Source organism: Leptonychotes weddellii, chromosome 11 (assembly GCF_054177405.1).
Source record: "Leptonychotes weddellii isolate Sample4059 chromosome 11, ASM5417740v2, whole genome shotgun sequence".
Lineage (NCBI taxonomy): Eukaryota > Metazoa > Chordata > Mammalia > Carnivora > Phocidae > Leptonychotes > Leptonychotes weddellii.
This window is the reverse complement of record NC_138379.1, coordinates 86,030,044-86,052,985: the sequence shown is the minus strand read 5'-3', so window position 1 is coordinate 86,052,985 and position 22,942 is coordinate 86,030,044. Positions and strand designations below refer to the sequence as shown.

Genomic DNA, 22,942 nt, shown 5'->3' with positions numbered 1-22,942 from the left:
CCTTCTACCCCCGTCTCAAAGCTTAAAAGATTTGCAAAGTCAGCTCAGAAAGTTTAAAAGATAACAAAAGGACAGCCTGAGGCAGAAACACAACCAGGAGCCAGGAAAACTGGGAGGGTTTAGGGGCTGGTGGGACAGGTGAGCCCCAGACCTTTAGGGGTTCCAGTTTACCCCACTTTCCCTAATTTACGTGTTACAGCCTCGGTACATGTTACGGTCCTTTTGCTTCGGGACTTGGTGTATGCCTCTTAACAACCTATTCTGTACACTTTAGACAGGTTGCAGCTGGTTGTGTCTTTCTTTTTTCCTATTAATCCATAACCAAATTCTATGCTGGAATCAGGGACCTCTACCTGGTTCCACTTTCACCAGTGATTGTTATGCTCTGTCTGAGTTTCTTACAAGCTCCAGGCTGGTGGGCCTATGTCTCTCTGCAGTTTGGGACAAACTCTCCCACCATTACTCTCCACACCAACATCAGAGTACGCCATTCAACGAAGAGACCAATTATTAAATTCTTATCTAGTGTCTTAGCAATGAAATTCCTCTTTCCAGAGACACAAACAAAACCTCCAGGATGGACAACTGCAGTAGCTTTAGCATTTTTCAGAGCTAGCTTTCACTCAGACAAGAAGATCATTTATGATTATTGATATTCACTTACTTTTTACAAATGGTCCAGCTCTAGAAACAGCCTCAGCACCTAACCACATTAATTGTTGGGCTGTGGTTCTTTGTTTTTTTGTGGTTTTTTTCTGCAAGTTACATCTTCCGTAGCTCCGTGAATGACAACTGCATAATTAGAATTGGCTGCATTAATTAATCAATTAAAACATTTCATATTCCTCTACCTGTTCCTTTGAAGTCATTTGAGCTTAAATGTAACTCTATTGAAGAACAAAAGATCTCCATAAATATTGCAGTAAAAAACATGATTACACTTCAACTGCTCTGAGGATTTATTTGCATTAGTCAGGAAGTTCTCCTATGCTTGGCTTCCCAGCTTTTTCTTCAACGATTAATTAGCCAAATAACTATCTGGCTACTTGACAGGCCTCAGATTCTAGTTTCTTGGAAACCTTCATCGTCCAGCGAGACCGGCCAGGCCCGGAGAAGGAGCATTACCAACCTGTCCCGGAGGAATGGTCCTGGTTCCTCTGTCCACAGTACCTGCTGTGAATGAACAGTAATCATAATATAAAATAACCATGTAACGAGGATTCACAACTTACCAGGAACTGTGCTGAGTGCTCTATATACATGATCTAATCTATTTCTTGCATCAATTCTGGAAGGAAGGTGTTATTATCCCAATTTGACTGGTGCGGAATCTGAGCACAGCAAGATTACATAAATTGCCCAAAGACACATCATGAGTAAACGGCAGAGATGGGATTCCAACCCACACTTGTCTCGTTCTAAAGTTTATTTATTTCACTTTGCCTTCCACTCTGTACCACTACATAGGCCTGTAATGGCCAGCATAATGAGTTGCACCATGGTCCTTCCCGAATGGTTTCAGGTCTCTGATGACCACCCCAATGGTTATTCTCCCAGGAAGGTACTCTCGTGAAAAGTGTTCTCTAAGTCAAATGCATGGAGGCTGTTTGTGGCCCCACCCAGCCCTCGACAGCCATGCTGATCTCTTCTGGTCCATGGACCACACAATCTGGGAGTGTGAGAGCCGGGGGCGGGAGGGGGGTTACACATTCTGCAGTTAACATCCTCAGCTTGCATAGAAGGAAACTGAGGCTCAGAGAGGTTTAGGCTATTTGTCCAAGATCACACAGCCAGTTAAGGCCAGAGCAGGATGGGGTACCTGGATCTGACCATTTTGTTGAATAAATGGGGCCCTTCCCCTGCCACTCCAACCAAGTCTCTTTCCCTTTGACTGCATCACACCCCCCGAACAATTCATATGACCTCTTATTAAGTCCAGAAGGTCTATCCAGGCCTGAGATTGTGGGGCTTGGACTATTTCCAGTATGCACAAAAGCACAGAGGCAAGTTTCACTTGAGCCTTAGTGTAAAATAGAATTTTTTCTGCTGTCCCTTCATTAAGCTTCAAGGCGGGGGGGAAGGGGGGGTGCTTCCAGACCCATGATCAAATCTCTACCATCTCAGACTCTGTTCTGACACAAGACCCCCTCCTCTCCGAATGTCTTAGAGGCCTTCCTCTGCCTCTTTTCTATCTCCGTGATGTCTTTTTAGGATGCGGTGACCTGACAGCCACACTGAGAAACCACAGAGATCTGCAGAGGCAGCTCCTATGGGGCACTCAGGATCTTCAAGCACCACAGTCCCCTGGAGGCCCCTCTGTTGGCAGCCAGGGGCCCTTTGTCCAAAGCGGGGCCTGGGCCTCTCTGCACAGGCCCGCTGAGCCCCAAATGTCCTCATCTACACAGTGAAGGACAACTCAATAATATGTGTAACTCTAGGGTCTAACACATAGGAAGCGCCAGTAAATGTTAGCTGTTATATTACCATTTTGTGATCTGGGAACAAGTTTTGCTTGGAAAAGAGAAAAATGGGCAAGAGGTTAGAGGTAGGGCCTATGGGCAACACTGGGCCAGGCGCTCCCAGCCCAAGAGCAGCCCCTACGGGACAGAAGGCCCACACTCACCAGCCCAGCTTCACATTCCGAGTCCAGGGCCACAGTCCAGAGGCTGTGATCTCACTGAGGGCAGCAGGAGGTCCAGTGTAGGAACCCAGACCTCATCCACCCTACTGGGACTTTGTGCCTGTTACAGGCTGGATGGTATCCCTCCAAATTCGTATGTTGAAGCCCTGACCTCCGGTACCTCAGAATGTGACTAAATTTGGAGATAGGGCCTTCAAAGTGGTAAATAAGGTAAAATGGGGCCATTAATGTCATTAGGCAGACCTTCATCCAACATGACTAGTGGCCTTATAAGAAGAGATTAGGACACAGACAGAGACACGGGACATGTGCCTGCACCAAGAGATGACCCCGTGAAGGCACAGTGAGAAGGCAGCCACCCGCAGGCCCAGGAGGTAGGCCCCAGGAGAAACCAGCGCTGCCAACAACTTGATCTTGGACTTCAGCCTCCAGAACTGTGAGAAGATAAACTTCTGTTGTTTAAGCCCCGCAGCCTAGGGTCCTTTGTTATGGCGGCCCCAGTAGACAAGTACAGTGCCCTTCTGAAGAGAATGACTTGCTGAAGGCCTGGTATGGTTGAGACGCCAGCCAGGACCTCCACGTACCCCTTGCTGCTGGGAGTCCCCCTCCCCCTTTATTTATCTTGCCCTGCCCTTTAGGCAGAAAGCTCCAGGGCTCCTGAGGGAGTTGTGTGGGGGTGGGGAGAGGTCTGTGGAAAAAAGGACACAGAAGTTCAGCATCTCATTATGTAAGGGACGTGCCGGGTCAACTCCTGGGAGCTGAAGGGGTATCTGCAGCACACAGGTTGTCCATCCTGAGGCAGCAGACGTGGGACCAGGCCGATCAGGGAAGGGTGGTCTTCCGCCTATCTTACCTTGCTCAGACCAGCTAAGTAGGGCCTGGGAGCAGAGGCCTCATTACTGCCTGCTTCCTCCTCTCCCAGGCCCCCATGCACCACAAAAGTGGAGAGACTAGAGCAGAAAGCTCCAACCTGGGAGACAGATGATCTAAATGCTCATCTGGTCTCTTCTATCTGATACTGACTGAGTCCCTTGATCCTCTGTCTTTATCTACTAAATAAAGTACCCCTCTCTGCCTTCTTAGCTTGGTGTGAGGGTAAGCATGATCTTACCTCTGCAATCACATTCAGAGAGCTCACTTGCAAGGTCTCCTTGTCACTGAAGATTGTTGAAACTTGCGTTATCACTCTCAGCAGGACTCTATGGTTGGAAAACCAGAAGAGCGCTAGCAAAACCAAGAAGCAGGCAGGGAAAGGACTCAGGGACTTGTGGCCTAGAGAGACTTGGCAGGCATTAAATGAAGTTGAGATTGGATGTCAGGAGCCAGGGACTGACTCTGGGTGGGCAGAGGGGTCTGTAGAGCCAAGAGATCTTTAAAGCCATCTGCTCCTCCCCAGCTCCCATCCCCAAGGAGCCCAGAGTTTTTGGAGAAGCTAGAGGTTTTATCTGGACTAGTCTCTGATGAAAATAATCATTATGACTCTATGTTTTTAGGAAAAATTATCATGAAGAGGCCATGTTCTCAGTGATGTTCACCTTGGATGGGATACAGGTGGTGGAGAAGGTCAGGCTGGTCTACGGGAGAACTGGAGGATTGGGTGATGGATGATTTATGGTCCTAAAGGCTGGGTCCAAGACCAGCTTGGGAGGCAGGTGCCATGCAATTCTGTTCTCCATCCAAAAATCTACCGAGGCCATCAGCCAAAAGCTTTGGAAGAGAGAAGGCACAGAGAGAACAGTAAATTAGGAAGAAGCTTGTTTCCCTGCTCGTTTCCCCAGCCAAGGGGAAAACTTCAGGAAGAAACAGTGAAATTCAACAAAGACAGAGCTTTCCTCAACCCCTTTCACCCCAAAGAAAAGCCATGTGCCTACCTCTCAAAACCTTTTCTCTGGAAGGGGAATGAGGGAGGGGGAAAGAGAGTCTAAGAAGACAACCATCCTAGGCTAATCTTTGTTTTTAACAGCGTCATTGAGGTCCAATGGAAGTATAACCCCTGCACACACTTCAAGTACACAACTGGATACGTTTTGACATACGTGTGTACCAGGTGAAACCATCACCATAATCAAGACAACAAACATTTCCATCACACCCAAAGGTTTCCCTGGGCCCCTGTGTAATCCATCCATGTGCGTTGTTTTCACTGGGGGGCAACTGTGAAAATTGACATATAAAAGACACATAAAGCTGCTATGAACATCCACCAGAGTGTGCAAACGCAAGCCAATCTTTGACTACTGTTTGGCCAGGGAAGGGATGATCTCTTTACCCGTGACAACTATATGTTTTCTAAGGCTTTAAATTCCTTAAGGTCTTTCACCTTCTGACCTCATTAGATACTCAAAACAACACCGTCATGTGTTCAATAAATGCGTATCTCCTCCATGAGATTCCATGGCCCGCGATGCTGGATGCATGTTTAAAAACCAGAAGCATGGCCAGAAAGAAGGCCCTCCAGCCCCACCGAGGGCTGTCTCCACCATTCTGCCCTCCCCCAGCTCTGCCCTGCCCTTTCCAGGTGTTTTCAAGATAATCCCTTACGATGAGGCCCGCCTGAAAATCCTGCCTGCTCAGAAGCCGGCAGGCAATAAACGTCCAATGTGCCAAAGGGAAGTAGACTGATTCTACTTAACAGGAGAACTCCTTAGGCAAACCACAGGAAAGGTATTGGCCACAGATCTTTCAGAGATTTATCTAGGTTTGGGCAGAGGAAAGAGGGCCTCCTTTCCAGGGTTTAAAAACAGCCCAAGGCATTACTTCTGCTGCTCCTGTCACAGCGCCACTTGGCCTGAGCTGTCTGGAAGGTTCCCGCCCACACCAGGCACCCCAGCACTGCACTTGGACCCTCGTGTGTCGGGGGGCAGAGGCGCCTGAGGGCACCACATTTCCAGTCTCTGGCTGTCATCATAGCCAGCTGAATCTCCACAGATGCCAAAACTGGCTCCTGATTGAATTCAGAACTTTTATTTAATTCATTATCATTCATCTGAAAACTACCGCTTTCCTCAGACTCAGTGGTTAGCTGTTTCCTCCCTTCTGAGACTCCTGGGTTCCCCCGTGCCCTGAAACTAGGACTAAAGAGCAAATCTCCTTCCAGGGAGACTCCTAGTTCAAGTTTCAAAGAGGATAAGGAAAAATGTCCAGGAGTCAAGGGAGTGAAAAGGCAGTCCCACATGGGAGAAAATCTTTGCAAATCTGATAAGGGTCTAGTGTCCTGAATATATAAAGAACTCTTACAAGTCAACAATTAAAAAAAAATTTAAAATGAACAAAGAATGCGAATAGACATTAGTACATGTTTTCTTTAAACAGTACTTTTAAATTACTTTTAACTTTATAACAAGATTATCATCCTTTATCTAATCTTTTGAGATTTAAGTTTTTCACTTATATATATATTTTTTAAAGATTTTATTTATTTATTTGAGAGAGAGAATGAGAGAGAGAGAGAGCACATGAGAGGGGGGAGGGTCAGAGGGAGAAGCAGACTCCCTGCTGTGCAGGGAGCCGGCTGCGGGACTCGATCTTGGGACTCCAGGATCATGACCTGAGCCGAAGGCAGTCGCTTAACCAACTGAGCCACCCAGGCACCCAGTTTTTCACTTATATTGAGAAAGATTCATTCATATCAATGTGTTGTTGGTAGTTAACATTATAATTTAATCCATAGGCATTGCTGTCCTAAACTTCCTGGCAAATTTTTAACAGCCAGCTCTCCAGACAACAAAATATATGCATTAAGTAAGTTCTGTTCATTAATTCAGACACGAGGGGCGCCCCCCCACACACACACACACCTGGCAATTTCTCTGACGCCCAGCGGGGCTCCCTACCATTCAACTCAATTCTGACACTATCTACCCAGAAATTGCATTAGATCCTATAGGTTAAGAGCTGAGTCCCACAAGTCTGCCCTCTGCAGGTGATCAGCAGGCTACAGATTGGAGGTTCTAACAACCCCCTTCTATGGTTTACAGGTTAATGGCTCAGTCCTACAAGACTGCCCCCGCCCCCACTACAGACACCATCTGCCAGTGCAGGCTGGCTGTTGCCTGTGCTTCTGGCCAATAGGCTATAAATCAGAGGTTCCAATGACTCCCTCCTTGGAGTCGATTAATTTGCTAGAGTGGCTCACAGAACTCAGAGAAACATTTTACTTACTAGATTACCAGTTTATTATAAAAGGATAGAACTCAGGAATAGCCAGACGGAAAACATGCATAGGGCAAGGCATGGGGGAAGGGTGTGGAGCTTCCGTGTCCTCTCTGAGCGCATCCCTTCCCCCAGATCTCCACACATTCACCACCCTGGAAGCTCTCTGAACCCTGTCCTTTTGAGTTTTATGGAGGCTCCATCACACAAGCATCGTTGATTAAATCATTGGCCATTGGCAACTGAGTGAACCTCCCTGGAGGTCAGGGGATGGGATTAAAAATTCCATCCCTCTAATCACATGGTTGGTTCTCCTGGCAAGCAGGCACCCCACCCCCCACCCCACCCCCACACTCCCCCACACCCCATGCCCTGCTTTAGATACCTTCCAAAAGTCACCTCATTAACATAACAAAGAGCACCTTGGGCTGTTAGACATATTGAAGAGATTTTTTCCGCTGTCTCTTATCCTAACTTTGTTTACTTGCTTATGGTGCCTTGGACATACCGAACTGCTGAATCTTCACGTAGTTAAGTGGTCGACGTCTCTTCATTTTGTCTCTTGGTTTTGCATCTTTCATAGAAGAGCCCTTCCCTTTGCCAACATTTGATTCCTCCTATAGACTTCATGGGTTCAAATCTTGACTCTGCCTCTGGCTGGCTCACTTCTCTGACAGTGAGAAGACAAGTCAAGCACTTAGCACCATGCCTGCATCTGGTTAGCCATCAACATTTTAGATATTATTCTTTGTTATTAAAATAATTGTATAGGGATTTTTAAATACTTATCTGTTTAATTCCTTGGGAATGGATTTCTATGTGTGGCATTAGATATGGGGTTGTGGTAGTTTCCTTAGGCCGCTGTAACAAGTACCACAAACTGGGTTGCTTAAGAGAACAAAAATTTTATTCTCTCGCAGTTCTGGAAGACAGACGTCCAAAATCAAGGTGTCAGCAGGGCCATGCTCCCTCTGAGACTCTGGATGGAATCCTTCCTTGCCTCTTCCAGCTTCTGGTGGTAGCCGACCGCCCTGGGTGTGCAGCTGCCCCTCTCCGGTCTCTGCCTCCATCCTCACATGGCCTTATCCCTGTGTGTCTCTGTCTCTACAGGCTGTGGCAGTTTCTCTCTTTTTAGAAGGACACCAGGCATATTGGATTAGGACCCACCTTAATGACTTCACCTTAACTTGGTTACATCTGCAAACATTCTATTTCCAAATATGATCACTGTATCAGTCAAGGTTCTCCAGAGAAAGAGAACCAAATATGCCCATGTACAACATTATAGCTTATATAATGAAATAGAGAAAGAGAGAGAGAGATTGACTTATTTTTAAAAATTGGCTCAGGCAGTTGTGGGAGCTCGCAAGTCCAAAATCTGTACTGCAGCAGCAGGCTGGCAGGTTGGAGATTCAGGTGAGACTTGATGTCACAGTCTCAAGTCCCAAATCCATACAGCAGGCCAGCTAGAAACTCAGGCAGGATGTCTATGCCCCAGTCTTGAGGCAGAAATGGAGAGAACAAGCCCAGGCTGTGTGTGCCTCTCATGGTCCAACTCCCTTCTTAACCCCAACTGGAGCAGCTCACACTGATGCCTGGGTCTTGGTCTCCTCCCCTGTTACAATCCAAGCCAAGATTCTGACACTCCCGGGGGGAAATGAGCTCACAGACAAAATCCACCAGCCATCTGAGAAGCATCACTGTAAAAGAAAGTTTGTTAACTGCACAACCAATACAGGATAAATTAGAACTATTGGAACAAACAGATTAATAATATAAAATAAGTATAATAAAGAAGAGAAGGCGATGTAAGATGAAGCAAGACAAAACAGTTATCAAAAAGAATTAAAAAGAAACACTGGCTATGAAAAGTTTAATCACTGGAACATAGCATTCAATAGATGACACAAATAATAAAAAATGGATTCCATTGAACAGAGACAAGTGAGAGAGGTGATAGATTGATGGATTCTCCAGGATGACACTGGGAAGGAAGATATAAGAGAATTAGAAGCTAATAAACAGGAAAATAAGCTAATAAAAATACCAGTGTCATCATCTGTATAATAGGAAGTCTTGAAGAAAAGAAATCTTAAAAAGGGTCATGTTGAAGTAAAAATAACCAAGGGTTTTCCAGGATTAAAAAAAAGATGAAAACCACACAGGCTCACGGGGTGTCTAATGAGTAAGACACGAGAAAACTCATGCCTAGACACATTAGAAGAACATTTAAAAACACAAAGACAAAGGCAAAACTCTAAAGGCTGCCAAAGAAAAAGAGATGATCCTTCATGAAGGAAGGAGAATATCAACATCCCATTTCTGTTCAACAGTTACAACAGAGGCCAAAAGAAGACACATAATATTTTCAAAGTGTTAATGAACTTCAAACCAAGGATCTACATTCAACAGAACTAAAGATTTAAATATGCCATAAAAATAACCTCAGGCATAAAAGGCCCAAAGAAGTTAACACGTGAAACTCTCTTTGAAACAAAATTCTCTCTTACAGAAGGTACTCCAGTTGGAAGAGATAAATCCATGAGACCGCTGTGAGATAAAAATGAAATGAGAGTCGATAAATAACTTAGAAAAGTTAATTCTAATATTAAAAAGTAGAGGGAGAAAGAGAGATAAAGAGACTGAGAGAGAAAGAGAGAGAAAATATCAAAAATATTCATAAACACCTGGAAATAAACTCTGGGCAACACCAACACAACTAGTGAGCAGTGGATGAAAAATAGTTGTTGTAAAGGGTATCCAGTGCAAAGTGAGAGCATACTTATTTTGTTATAGAGAAACATATAAATACTGATAGAGAATTGATGAGAAAAAAATAAACATAAATATGATTTTTAATAAGTTTAATATAACCACCAAAAAGCATAAAAATAGAATTCAAGATTTTCAAACCAGCAGAAGAAAATCATATCCAATCAAAGACAAGAAAAGAAAAAAAAGCAAAGAGAGAAAAGTAAAATATAGTAAGTATAAATTAGAAATAAGGAGTGAAATAAATACTAACATAAAATTAATTACATAATTTGTATTACGGATTGAATTGTGTCCCCACCTCCCAAAAGAGACACATTGAAGTTTTAAACCCCAGTACCTCAGAATGTATCCTTATTTGGAAATAGGGTTGTTTCAGATATAATCAGCTAAATGAAGATGAGGTCGGACTGGAATAGGGTGGGAACCTAATTCACTATAACTGGTGTCCTTATAAGAACACAGCCATGAGAAGACAGAAACGCAGGGAGAAGGCCATATGACAGAGACTGGAATTACCCAACAGCAAGCCAAGAAATGCCACAGATTGCCGGCAAACTACTAGAAGCTAGGAAGAGACAGAGAAGGATTCTCCTATACTTTTCAGAGGGAGTGTGGTCCTGCTGATGCCTTGATTTCAGGCCTCTGGCCACCAGAACCACAGGAGACAATACATCTCTGTTGTTTTAAGCACCAGTTTGTGGTATTTTGTTAATGGCAGCCCCTAGGAAATTAATACAATTTGTAGATTAAACTCACCAATCAGAAGACAGAGACTCACAGATTGGGGTAGTTTTTATTGGATAAGAAATATTCAGCAATGTTTTCTAAAAAGAATATTCATAAACCAAAAGGTGACAGGAGAGCTACAGATAAAAGGACTGAAAGGGAAATGAGGCAATTTTGAACCAAATAAAACTGGGGACTGAATTTAATATCAAATAACTGAATTCAAAGCAAAAGAAAAGTCATAAAGAGGGATGTTTTTTAAACAAAACAAAATCAGAAAGCTATAACAATTTTGAACATACATGTCCTTAAAGACACAGCTTCAAGATATAAAATGCAACCACATAACTATAGAGAAACACATAAAAATTATAATTAGAAACTTTTGTGCAACCATCTAAGAAATTGAGAGAATGAGCAGACAAATAATAAGCAATGACAGAGGATACTCAAATGACATGATTCACACACTTGAAATAATAATTATACGGGAAGGCAGAAGAACTTTACAAAACTGATAAACAAGTGGGAAACACACATTTTTTTAAAGCACCCATTGAACATTTAAATAATTCATTATTTACCAGATCAGAAAGGAGCCTCAACACAGCCATCAAAAATCAACATTATACACAATATTATCTTAAGACAATGGATTAAAGTGATAAATTATCAACAAAATACATTTAAAGCCTTGTACACCTGGAAAGTAAATGGCATAATACTCAATAACCCTTGGGTTAATAAGAAAATATAGAGGAGATTGTAAAATACTTGGAAATGAATGATAATGAGAAAGTGCATGACAGAATTTGAGGCAGCTAAAACAGCCTTAAGAATAAAATTTATAGCTCTGAACACATTTATCAAAAACAAATAACAATTAAAAACAAATGAGCTAAGGTTTTAACTCAAGAGTTTAGAGAATGAACAATAGAACAAATAAAAAAAAAAAGAAGAAGAAAGAAAAAAGTTCAGGGCAGAATTAAATAAACAAGTAGACCAAAGCAGTAACAACTACAAAATAAATGAGAACCAAGCCAGAAGCTGGACCTTTGAAAAGATAGCTAAGATACACTAACCTCCATCAAAAGCTGATAAAGGTGAAAAAAGACACGGGTCTACAAAATTCAGAATAAAAAAAGGAAAATACTTAAAGACACCAAAGAGTTTAAAATAATCATCAAAGAGTACTATGGATAGCTATTCACTAGTAAAATAAAAGTAAAGATAAAATATATTAAAAACATTAAAATATTTAAAATTTTAGAAAAATATAAAATATAAAACTGGCCCAAGAAAAATTAGGAACTTTGAGGGGCGCCTGGGTGGCTCAGTCGTTAAGCGTCTGCCTTTGGCTCGGGTCATGATCCCGGGGTCCTGGGATCGAGCCCCGCATCGGGCTCCCTGCTCAGCGGGAAGTCTGCTTCTCCCTTTCCCACTCCCCCTGCTTGTGTTCCCTCTCTCGCTGTGTCTCTCTCTGTCAAATAAATGAAATCTTAAAAAAAAAAAAAAGAAAAAAGAAAAATTAGGAACTTTGAACAAATCAGCAGCAAATAAAGAAACTGAAATGATTAACAAGAACAACAAAAAAATACCTACCCCTATCACTAGGAGGAAAAAAGGCCTTAGGCCAGCTGGTTTTACAGATGATAGCTGAAAAAAACAAGGTACTCCCATCTGGAACAATTTGCTTCAGAAAGTGGAGAAAGAGTAAAAGCTACCCAACTTATCCTGTTAGATTAGTTTTGGATTAATTCCAAACCCTAATAAAAATAGAAGAAATAACAGAACAGGTCTTTTGCAGTTATAGATCCCAAAATCTTAAATAAAATATAAGCCAACCAAATTCAACAAAATATAAAAAAGTAATAGATCAAAATTACATAAGGTTTATCCCCATAATGTAAAGATCATTTGACACCAGAAATCACTGGATATAATCCACACACTAGACTGAAGGAGAAAAATCAAATGATTTCTCAACAGATTAAAAAAAATTTGATTAGAATTCTGCATATATTTATGATAGAAACCCTCAGAAAAAATAAGTAACTTAATAAAGGATCTATACCCAAAATATTCAGCAAATAACATACTTAATGGAGAAGATTAGATTAGGCATGGTGTTCATTATCACCATTTCTGGGTATCCTGGCTAATGCTGCATAACAGCACAACAATGAGAAGTTGTACGAATTGAATGGGAAGTGATAAAACTGCTATTATTTGCAAATTATATGCTCATTTATGAGGAATACCAAACTATAAAATCTAATAAGAGTTCAACAAGGAGGCTGGATACAAAATCAATCTACGAAAATTAGTAGCATTTCTGCAGACTTATAACAACTATCTAGAAATGGGGGGGGGGGGAAGACATGATTCACAGCAGTAATGAAATCTATAATGTAGCTAGGAAATAAGCTAATAAAGAATGCACATCCTTCTAAGGCATAAGTTTAAAATGCTATTAAATTTTTTAAAGCTTATTTTAAAAATGCAAAGAAGATGACTCAATGGAGAGCTCTATTTTTTCCCAAATTAATCTATAAAATCAATGCAATCCAATTAAAATGCAAGTTGAATTTTTGGAGGGACTTGACAAATAATTCTACACTTTATTTGGAAAAATAAGGATGTCAGCTAGCAAAAATCAACTTAAAAACACAGTACTCCAAATCACTGGTCATTAGGGAAGAGCAAACAAAACCACAAAGAGATGCCAGGTGTCAGCCATTAGGATGGCTATCATAAAAACACCAGAAAACAACAGTGTTGGCCAGGATGTGGAGATATTGAAGCACTGATGCATTTCTGGTGGAAATGTAAAATGTATAGCTGCTGTGGAAAACATTTTGGCAGTTCTTCAAAAAGTGAAATAGAGAATTACCATATGATCCCACCATTCCACTTCTAGGTATACACCCAAGAGAACTGAAAGAACAGATATTCATACACCCATGTTTACTGCAACATTATTTACAATGGTAAAAAGGTGGAAACAACCCAGGTGTATATCACAGACAAACAACTAAATAAAATGTGGTAAGTGCATACAGTGGAATCTTAGCCATAAAATGGAAGCAAATTCTGACACATGCTAGAACATGGATGAAACTTAAAGACATCGTGCTAAGTGAAATAAGTCCATCACAAAATGACAAATACTGTATGATTCCACTTAGAGGGGGTTCCTAAAATAGGCAAATTTCTAGAGACAGAAAGTAGACAAGAAGTTACCAGGGCCTGGGGGGAAGAGGGAATGGGGAGTTATTGTTTAATGGGTGCAGAGTTTCTGTTTGGGATGATGAAAAAGTTCTGGAAATAGGCAGTGGTGATAATTACACAACACAAAAGGACTTCATGCCACAAAATCATACACTTAAAAATTGTTAAAATGGTAAATTTTACGTTATGCATATTTTACTACAATAAAAAATGCAATAGAAAAAATGACCAATACACAACAGTAAAAGAAAATATAAAATCCATAGGATTAAATAAATGAAAACTCAGCTGATGTACATGATGATAAGTATAAAATATGGCTGGAAGATATTAAAGACCTGAATGTTTTGAGAGATACAGCAACATACCATTTAACTGAATGTGGGAGTTCAATATTGCCAAGATGTCCAACTTTGCCAAGTAAATCTATAAATTCATTGCAATTCAGATTAAATTGTGCTGTTTCTGGGAACATGCTCACATATATACATACTTACACATTATGCACACCTTTGTATCTAGGTGTGTACAGAAACTCTAGAGAACAAAAGGAAAAAGATACTCTTACTCAGCCTATCATCTTAATCCAATCTGTCAAAATCCTTTTCTAGTTTGGGAATCAAAACAGAAACAAACAAAAACCTGCCCAAGGCTAACTAGATGAGCAGAATCCATTTCACCATGCATCTCTTTTCTGGAAAAAGAAGCCTCCTTCTATTGCCCAAAAGAAATGTCCTAAAGATACCAAAGTGGGCAGATCCGTCTTTGGTCCAATGGATACCCTATGAGTCTGTGGACAGACAAACCTCTGTTCCCTCATCTTAGGATGCTCTAAGAACAGAGTGAAGTGGTAAGAAATGGAACAGAGACCCTGCTAAACTTATTGGAAAGGCAGGAAGGACCTCTCTCCAAATGTCTATGTGGTAGAGGATCCATTCTCACACCTGGAGGGACCTAGACTCCCCTGCAGTCCTGGTAAACAGAATTTCGGGGCAAGAGAAGCCCTGTACTGAGAGGAACCGCTCTGTGCTGAGTGACTGCTCCAGCCCGAGCAAAATCAGGAAAAGAAGGAAACTCAACTGCGCTCTATCTCCTAACACGTTTTCTCCTTGCTCTCCTCTGTCCTGCCATGCTGTGTCCTTCCCTCACTCATCCGCCCACTTAGCAAAGACTTGTGGAGCTCTTCCTGGGTGCCAGCCACTATGTCAGGCATCAGGGCTCTGAGGAAAGCAAGGATTTAGGCACCGACCCAAAGCCCTGGATGTGTAAACTGCATCTTCTGCTAACTTCTTTCACGAGGATTTGTGTTTTAAGAGCCCTCGGAGAGAAGGCAATGCTTGACCCAAAAGTTATCACTTCTCTAATAGAGGATTTTAAGGCATTGCTATCTACTGGGAAAGAGAAAATACTTTGGCCAGCAAAAACTTTTCCACTATTCCTCAAATCAACAATAGCTAGCATTGCAGCTCAAAACAATGTTTCCCAAGGACATTTCCTCATTCCATTTTGTGGTGAAATTCCCTAGGTAGCAGTGATTTCCACCGTGGGACGTGCCAGAAAAGAATATGAGAGCTTCTAACTCTTTAGAACTATCACAGCCTATAAATTTCCTATCTTCTCTATAAGCTCTGTAACATATATATTAGTACAAATGTACATGCATAGAATTCATGAATGAATACATAAGCAAAAACTGGAGTGTGTGCTCAAAAATGTATTACTGATCGGAAAGCATGAACAAAAATTGTGGATCCCTGATGCTACAAGCAGTCCAGTCTATTATACCTAAAACCCGTCTTGGCAGGTGCCTGGGACATTAAGGTGTATGTCTCCAGAATAAGGCGCAGCTCAGTTAACTCTGGGTCATTTCATCCCAGTCCCACAGACAAAGGGAAATTCCGGTAGAACAATAAGGGAAATGAGGGAGTCAGAAACATAGACTGGAGGGAGAATTGGCTCTTCCAGGTCACTGGCTTGTTCATGGGCAACATCCCAGGATCTAAAAATAGAAGAACCATCTGCAGTTTGCCTCCTGGAGCTGGGACTTGGACGAGCCCCAGGATAGGCCCTCATAGACTGGTAGCCATGATGACAGCAGATAATGGTCAAGAGCCAAAGCAAAGATGCTTCCAAAGCCAGGACCCTCACGGTAAAGCTAGAGAACCAGGAAGAGGCAGGGACATTAGCTCTGTAATCAGAAAGCTGGCTCTTGTTTCTAGTCCAGATTCTGGTAGCAGTGTAGGGAAGGCAAAGGAGAAGTCTGGAAGAGAAGTTCAGAAGTCAGATGGAGTCTTCGTTCTTAAGTCTACATACCATATGATTCCAATTATTAGACATTCCGGAAAGGACAAAACTACAGAGATGGTAAAAATATATAAATAAATAAATAAGTAGTTGCCAGTAGTTGGGGTGGGGAGGGATGAATAGGCCGAGCACAGAGGACTTTTAGGGCAGTGAAAATGTTGTACATGATACTCTAATGATGGATATGTGCATTATTATACATTTGTCCAAACCCACAGAATGTACAACACCAATTGTGATATGTCAGTGTAGGTTTATCAGTTGTAAAAAAGGTACTCTCTGGTGAGGGATATTGATAATGGAGGATGCTCTGCATGAGTGGGGGTACCTTCCCCTCAATTCTGCCATGAACCTAAAACTGAGCCAAAAAATAAAGTCTTAAAAAAATAAAGGCCCTTGTAGTCCTGAATTTGAATCGGAAGTATCAGTATTAACTAATGATACGGGTTTTTTAAAAAATTTTTTTCGAGGGGCGCCTGGGTGGCTCAGTCATTAAGCATCTGCCTTTGGCTCAGGTCATGATCCCAGGGTCCTGGGATCGAGTCCCGCACCGGGCTCCCTGCTCCGCGGGAAGCCTGCTTCTCCCTCTCCCACTCCCCCTGCTTGTGTTCCTGCTCTTGCTGTCTCTCTCTGTCAAATAAATAAATAAAATCTTCAAAAAAAAATATTTTCTAGCTTTGCCCACTGAAAAGACCTAAAAACGATGGCTAAGCCTATAGCAATGAGCACCCCTAGAACTAGATTATAATCTTGAAAGTCATTTCCCACTAAAATGAACCAGGGCTCCAAGGAGAAATAGTTGATTCTAGGTGTTAGACAGAAAGATGAGCTTAGGATATCTTATCATACCAGAAATCTATCAAAGACAACTGGGGCCATGTCTAGAACACTCAGGAGCCAAACTGAAGAGGCTCTAATGGGCCAAAGATGGAAAAATCTGAGCATCAGTAAGAGTAACTATAATTATTTAAACACATTAAATATGTCTAAAGCCATGAGTTCACAATGCTACATTTTAAAAAAAACCTCACCGGTTGATTATCTTTGGAGAATGCTAAGAAACCAACTCGTTATCTGAAAACTGGCAAATAAAAAAAAGTCAAGGGGCGCCTGGGTGGCTCAGTTATTAAGTGTCTGCCTTCAGCTCAGGTCACGATCCCAAGGTCCTGGGGTTGAGCCCTATATTGGGCTCCCTGCTCAGTGGGAAGCCTGCTTCTCCCTCTCCCACTCCCCCTGCTTGAGTTCCCTCTCTTGCTGTGTCTCTCTCTGTCAAATAAATAAATAAAATCTTTAAAAATAAATAAATTTAAAAACTCAAGATCTATCTTGCCTTTTTAAATCAACTATCTCAAGAAAAGCAAATAATTGAAAAGGGTAAGTTTCTTTTTTGGGTATATGGCAGCTAATGAATGAAAAAGGCATGATAGAATTAGAATATCATGAATTTGCACCGTCCAGGGAGAGAATGGATCCCGCCCATGGTAACTCCATCCAGTATGGTAGCCAGTAGCCACACGGGGCTCTTGAGCACTTGAAATGTGGCAAGTTTGAATTGGGATGTGCTTTAAGCATAAGATCCACACTGAATTTCAAAGACTTCATATTAAAAAAGAATGTAAAATAATTTTTAGTAATTTTTATACTGATTTCATGTTGAAATGATAATATTTGAAATACATTGAATTAAATAAAATATATTATTAAGATTAACTTTACCTGCTTCTTTTTACCTTTTTAATTATAGCTACTAGAAAATTTAAAATTACTTATTTGGCTTGAATTATATTTTATATATAACTATATTTCATATATGATATATATATTATATTGGTAGGACAGATCACAGCAATACCCCCCAATACAATAAGCACTAAGAATACAAAACAACAGCTAACCAGATGTTGTATGCCTTCTGATAAAAGTATACATCACATAGGATGGATGTATCCTTACTTAAAAATATTGACCCTGGGGGCGCCTGACTGGCTTGGTCGGTAGGGCATGAGACTCTTGATCTCAGGGTCATGAGTTCAAGCCCCACACTGGGTGTGGAGCCTACTTTAAAAAAAAAAAAAAGCTGACTCTGAATCTGACAAAGACTTTATATTTAGCTACTAAATTCAGTAGATATAGATGGCAGAGAGACAAGGTAAATGACACCATGAGCATGCAATCAACAAAATCCTGAAAATAGGAAACTAACTCTACAAACAAATTGCCCTGTTTGGACAACAGATAAATTGCAAAAGAGGGAAAAAGAGGAAGAGGAAACCAAGCAATGAAAAGAGATTTTAAAACATATCAACTAATTGCAAGGCGTGGACCTTATTTGGATCTTGATTTGAAAGAACCATAATTATAAATAAATAAGGATACAGTAGGATTGATTCAAACACTAACTGGATATCTGGTTACATGAAGGAATTATTCATAATTTAGGTAATGGTATTACAGTTATTTTTACAGATTGCTCATCGTGTAAAGATACAAACAGAGCATTTATGAATAAAATGGTAACATCTCTAGGATTTGCTTGGAAACAATCTAGGGATGGAGCCATAGGAGTGGTGATATTATGAAATGAGACTGGCTATAAGTTAATTATTGGTAAAGCAGGATGATGGGCCCGTGGCTGCTTGTGATATTATTCTACTTTTGTATACGTTTGAAATTTCCCATAATAAAAAGATTTTTTTAAATGCTAAATGTGAGGGGTGCCTGGGTGGCTTAGTCGGTTGGGCATCTGCCTTCGGCTCAGGTCATGATCCCAGGGTCCTGGGATCGAGCCCTGCATGGGGCTCCCTGCTCAGTGGGGAGTCTGCTTCTCCCTCTGCCTGCCACTCCCCCTGCTTGTGCGCTCTCTCTCTCTGTCTCCCTGACAAATAAATAAATAAATAAAATCTTAAAAAAAAAAGGAATGTAAAAAAATGCTAAATGTGATAGTACTCATTATTAAAAGTAGAAAATCAGAGGAAAAAAATCAATAAGTTTACCATTACCATAATTTAATATGATCAGGGTTAATGATTTATTGTACTTCCTTCCGTTTTTTTTCCTACATCGTTTACATGTATGCCTTTTTTCATTCAGTTTGCTTAATATTTTATTCATTCAGCAAATGGCTGTAGCTGGCAGTAAATATTTATTGAGTGAATGAATGAATTATATTTTTTTTAAGATTTTTTATTTATTTATTTGAGAGAGAGAGCACATGAGATGGGGAGGGTCAGAGGGAGAAGCAGACTCCCTGCTGAGCAGGGAGCCTGATGCGGGACTCGATCCAGGGACTCCAGGATCATGACCCGAGCTGAAGGCAGTCGCCCAACCAACTGAGCCACCCAGGTGCCCTGAATGAATTATATTTTTATGCTGCTACATGGTCAGTGCATCTGTCTTTAACAGCTGCATGATGCTTCCTTAAGTGGATTACCTCATTTGCTCAAGTTCACGACAACAGTTAAGAGCTTAGTCTGTGAAGGCTGACCCGGGTTCAGATCTCAACATGTAACATCATAGCTATGTGACCTGGTGCAAGTTACTTTAACTCATCAAACATTACATTTTCATTTTCTAAAATCAGCATAACAATAGCATTTAACTCAAAAGTTTGCTGCAAGGAGAAAATTAACTAATAGATGTAAAGCACTTGGCCTAGAGCCTGAGAGATGATAAGCACTCAATGTTGTTAATAAAAAATGTTTCCTTTTTCTCTCTTATTCATAACACCAAGGTAAATATCTATATGAATATAATTTCCCCTAAATTCTGGATTATTTCCTTAGGCTAGAATCCTGGAAAAGAAATGACTAGATCAAACAAAATAAATGAGAACTTGTATGGCACTTGTCACACTTGCCAAATCGCCTTCCCAAAGCAGTGTACCAATTTTCAATGCCATGTGTCTCACCATCCTTGCCAACACTAGGTATCATTACTTTAACGTTAATTTAATAGAAGTCATCTATATTTTAGGAGTTTTGCTTTTTGCAAAGTGTCCAATTCGTAAGAACAGTTAATTTGCATACAGTCAATATCACTGTGTTTGGGGGGGTTTTGCTTCGATTTCCTTTTGGGAATAGGTGATTAGGTGACCCAGCTGTGAGAGGAAAACCGGAAGGAGGAATAGGTTTAGGAGGAAGCTTGTAATTTTAGATTTAGGCAAGTTGGGTTTGAGGCACCTGTGGGATTTCTAGAAGGAAATGTCCAGGAGAGACTTGGAATTACACTTCTAGAGCTCAAGAGAGAAATCTGGGCTCCAGATATAAAGTCTGAAGGTATCACCGGGAGCAGTGCAAACTATGTGTCTAGATGAGATTCCCTAGAAAGTACATTTAGATTGAAGAGAAGCAAATGATAGAACAAACCCCTTACATTCATAACAAACACTTTTAAGCATTTGCAGAATTTCAGACTGCAGTTATCTTAAAAATTGAAGAGGGAGAGAGAAAGAGAGAGGGGTCAAACTCATAACCATGTTCCTTAAGGGGGACAGGGAACTGGGATGGAAAGAAATGAGCCTTCTCAGTAATGTTCTTGTGTGTGTGTGTGTGTGTGTGTAAGGAAAATATATCTTTGTATTACTTTCAAAATCAAAAATAAATTTTTTTAAATTGGACAAGTGGATTATAAAACCCACAGGGTTTTATACATGTGGGTCTTACAAACAAAGCAATAAGCTTATTGCATGTGGTCCCAGGAAGGGGGCTCCAGTGACTGCTCAGAGACACAGCACTCAGGAAATACAGTGCATGAAAGATTAATGGGACTCCCAGGCTGAAAGAGTTACAAAGCCCAAAGTTTCTGGACGCTTCAGTCAAGACAGAATCCTGGGTTCTGGTGATGGACAAAGTTGACTCAGTTGCCTAAGTCCAGAAGGACCAGGCAATGATGGGTTTTGTTTTTTTAATCTAGGGCCAGGATCAGAAATTCTTCTGCATGCCAACCTTATGAGAGCTTCGCTGCTAGCAAACGTGAGGGGAGAGAACAACCTCTGCTGCCAGCTCAGTGTCGGAGACTCAACCAAGACTTTCATTTAAATCTCGCATCATTGGATGCGGGTATTGTTCATGGCTCTTCACGGAGGAGGAATTGGAGCCTTGGAGCTTCCAGTTACTCACTCAAGTTCACAAAGCCAACAAATGACAGTGCTAGGATTCATACCCAAGTCTCACCAACTCCAGATGCTTATTTGTATACGTTAGGTTATGTCGTATCTCTGTCAGCAAGCACACAAGTACTGACATTGAACGTGACTCAAAAGTGAGTCAAGACGGCACCTGGTTGGCTCAGTTGGTTAAGTGTCTGACTCTTGATTTCGGCTCAGGTCATGATCTCAGGGTCGTGGAATGGAGCCCCACATCAGGCTCCATGCTGGGCATGGAGCCCCACATCAGGCTCCATGCTGGGCATGTAGCCTGCTTGAGTTTCTCCCTCCCTCTCCCTCTGCTCCTCCCCACCTGCATGTGCACGTGCATGCGTGCACACTCTTTCTCTCTCTCTCTAAAATAGGAAAGTGAGTTAAGAACATTCACAGTTATTTTTTCTATGTCAGCGATCTTTTAGAATGCCCTGTTTTATGTTCTATTTGGGTGCCTTGCTGCTCAGTGTTCTCCTTGGACCAGCACCATGGGCTTGACCTAGAAGCTTGCTAAAAATGCAGGCTCTTGGGCCTGACTAAATCAGGATCTCCACTTGGACAAGGTACCCAGGCAATTCTTACACACACTGAAGTTAGCAGGCAGCTTCGGTGCATTGAAACCTGAAGAGTTCAAAATGACCCAACTGATTCACTCAATTGTAAACAACTAAATGTTAACTTATTCACTGATCCAAGCCTCTTAGCATAAATGCTCTGCCCCACTATTCTTCCTATTCTTTCTGTTTATGAATTTTGTGTTAGCTGATTAAATGTTTTAAAAGTTTGGCAAAAACCTAAAGGGAGACCTCATCGGGGTCTGTGGGCTGCAGATCGGAGAGGCAATTCAGGTTTCTGGCCTCCTATTTGAATCTCCAGGGAGTTCTATCTTCTAATGAAGATGCAGAAAGTGAAACCTTCCCACCCTAGTTCTCAAGGCTTCCAGATTCTCTGAGGGTGAGTCTGTCAGCCCCATTTTTAGAAGCTGGTAGACCTCATCCAAATCTGTGTGCTCCTCACTATCTCCCAGATCCTTTGTCATAGACTGGCCAAGTGACAGAGTTCTGGTCAATAGGGTATAGGAGAAAGTGATGAGTGCCACCTCCAGACCTGGCCCCCAGCAAATCCCACACCAAATTCCATCTGAGAGCCTGGCAGCACCACAAAATAGAAGGAGCCTGGCTGGGCCCAAGTCACTACTTGAAGGGCAGCTGCCCAACAGCATAACCCAACCCCATTTATGTTGATGGGCCACTGAGATTCGAGGGTTGTTATAGCAGCTACCGTTAACTTAGGATGGCTAGATAGCTCTCCTAACATATCGTAGCCAGCTGGAATCCAGCCCAAGGAACCAAGAAGGTGAGATTTTCTGAATATTTGAGACAAGAGTAAGTGAAAGTAATTGCTTGTATATCAGTCAGAGTTACTCTAACACACAGAATGGACTTCTGCCAGAAAAGAATGTTTAAAGCCATGTTGGCTTTTATACTGCGCTTAAATGAGTTTCTCAACTGGTAAATTAAAGTTCTGCATTACAATAGAGATGAAAATCATAACTGAAGTTAGAGAATTGCCAATGTAATACAACAAGTAATTATTTACAAGGGTTGCGGGGAGGGTAGTAATATACTCAGTACTTAGACACTTCCAGAAACAGCCAAAGATTCGTTTTTTGTTTTTTTTGTTTTTTCACAAATGCTGACTATTGTTGTTAGAATTAATGGCCCTATTTTATATACTTAACTGGATACAATTGTGCTAAGTTAGAAATCTTATCTCAAGTGGAATATAAAGTAAAAAGCAACTGTTTCTTGAAATAGCAAGAGTGCATATAAAAGGTACTTTTGAGACTTGGATATAGAAAATTACAAAAATCATAATTACATGGAAAGAAATTTACTTCCAAGAAAGGAAACTAAATACATATTAGAAGTTGTTTGTGTTATATGAAATTAGATCAAGAGCTTCTGTCCGAATTC

The 22,942-nt window shown here is 41.3% G+C and overlaps 1 protein-coding gene and 1 long non-coding RNA gene across 2 annotated transcripts in view; both read right to left on the bottom strand.

Annotated features, from left to right (window-relative positions):
• Window positions 1-7,682: 7,682 nt before the first annotated feature.
• Window positions 7,683-22,942, bottom strand: part of TMPRSS5 (transmembrane serine protease 5) — a 65,274-nt gene continuing 50,014 nt past the window's right edge. Inside the window, exon 13 of the mRNA XM_081799452.1 lies at window positions 7,683-8,493. Within this exon, the coding sequence (XP_081655578.1) occupies window positions 8,491-8,493 (3 nt within the window). The 3' untranslated portion in view covers window positions 7,683-8,490. The remainder of the gene's footprint in view (window positions 8,494-22,942) is intronic.
• Window positions 10,343-16,141, bottom strand: LOC145716313 (uncharacterized). Its single transcript, XR_014138925.1, has 2 exons — window positions 11,897-16,141; window positions 10,343-11,792 (listed from the first exon to the last, which is right to left on the bottom strand). It is a non-coding gene; the product is annotated as an uncharacterized LOC145716313 (long non-coding RNA).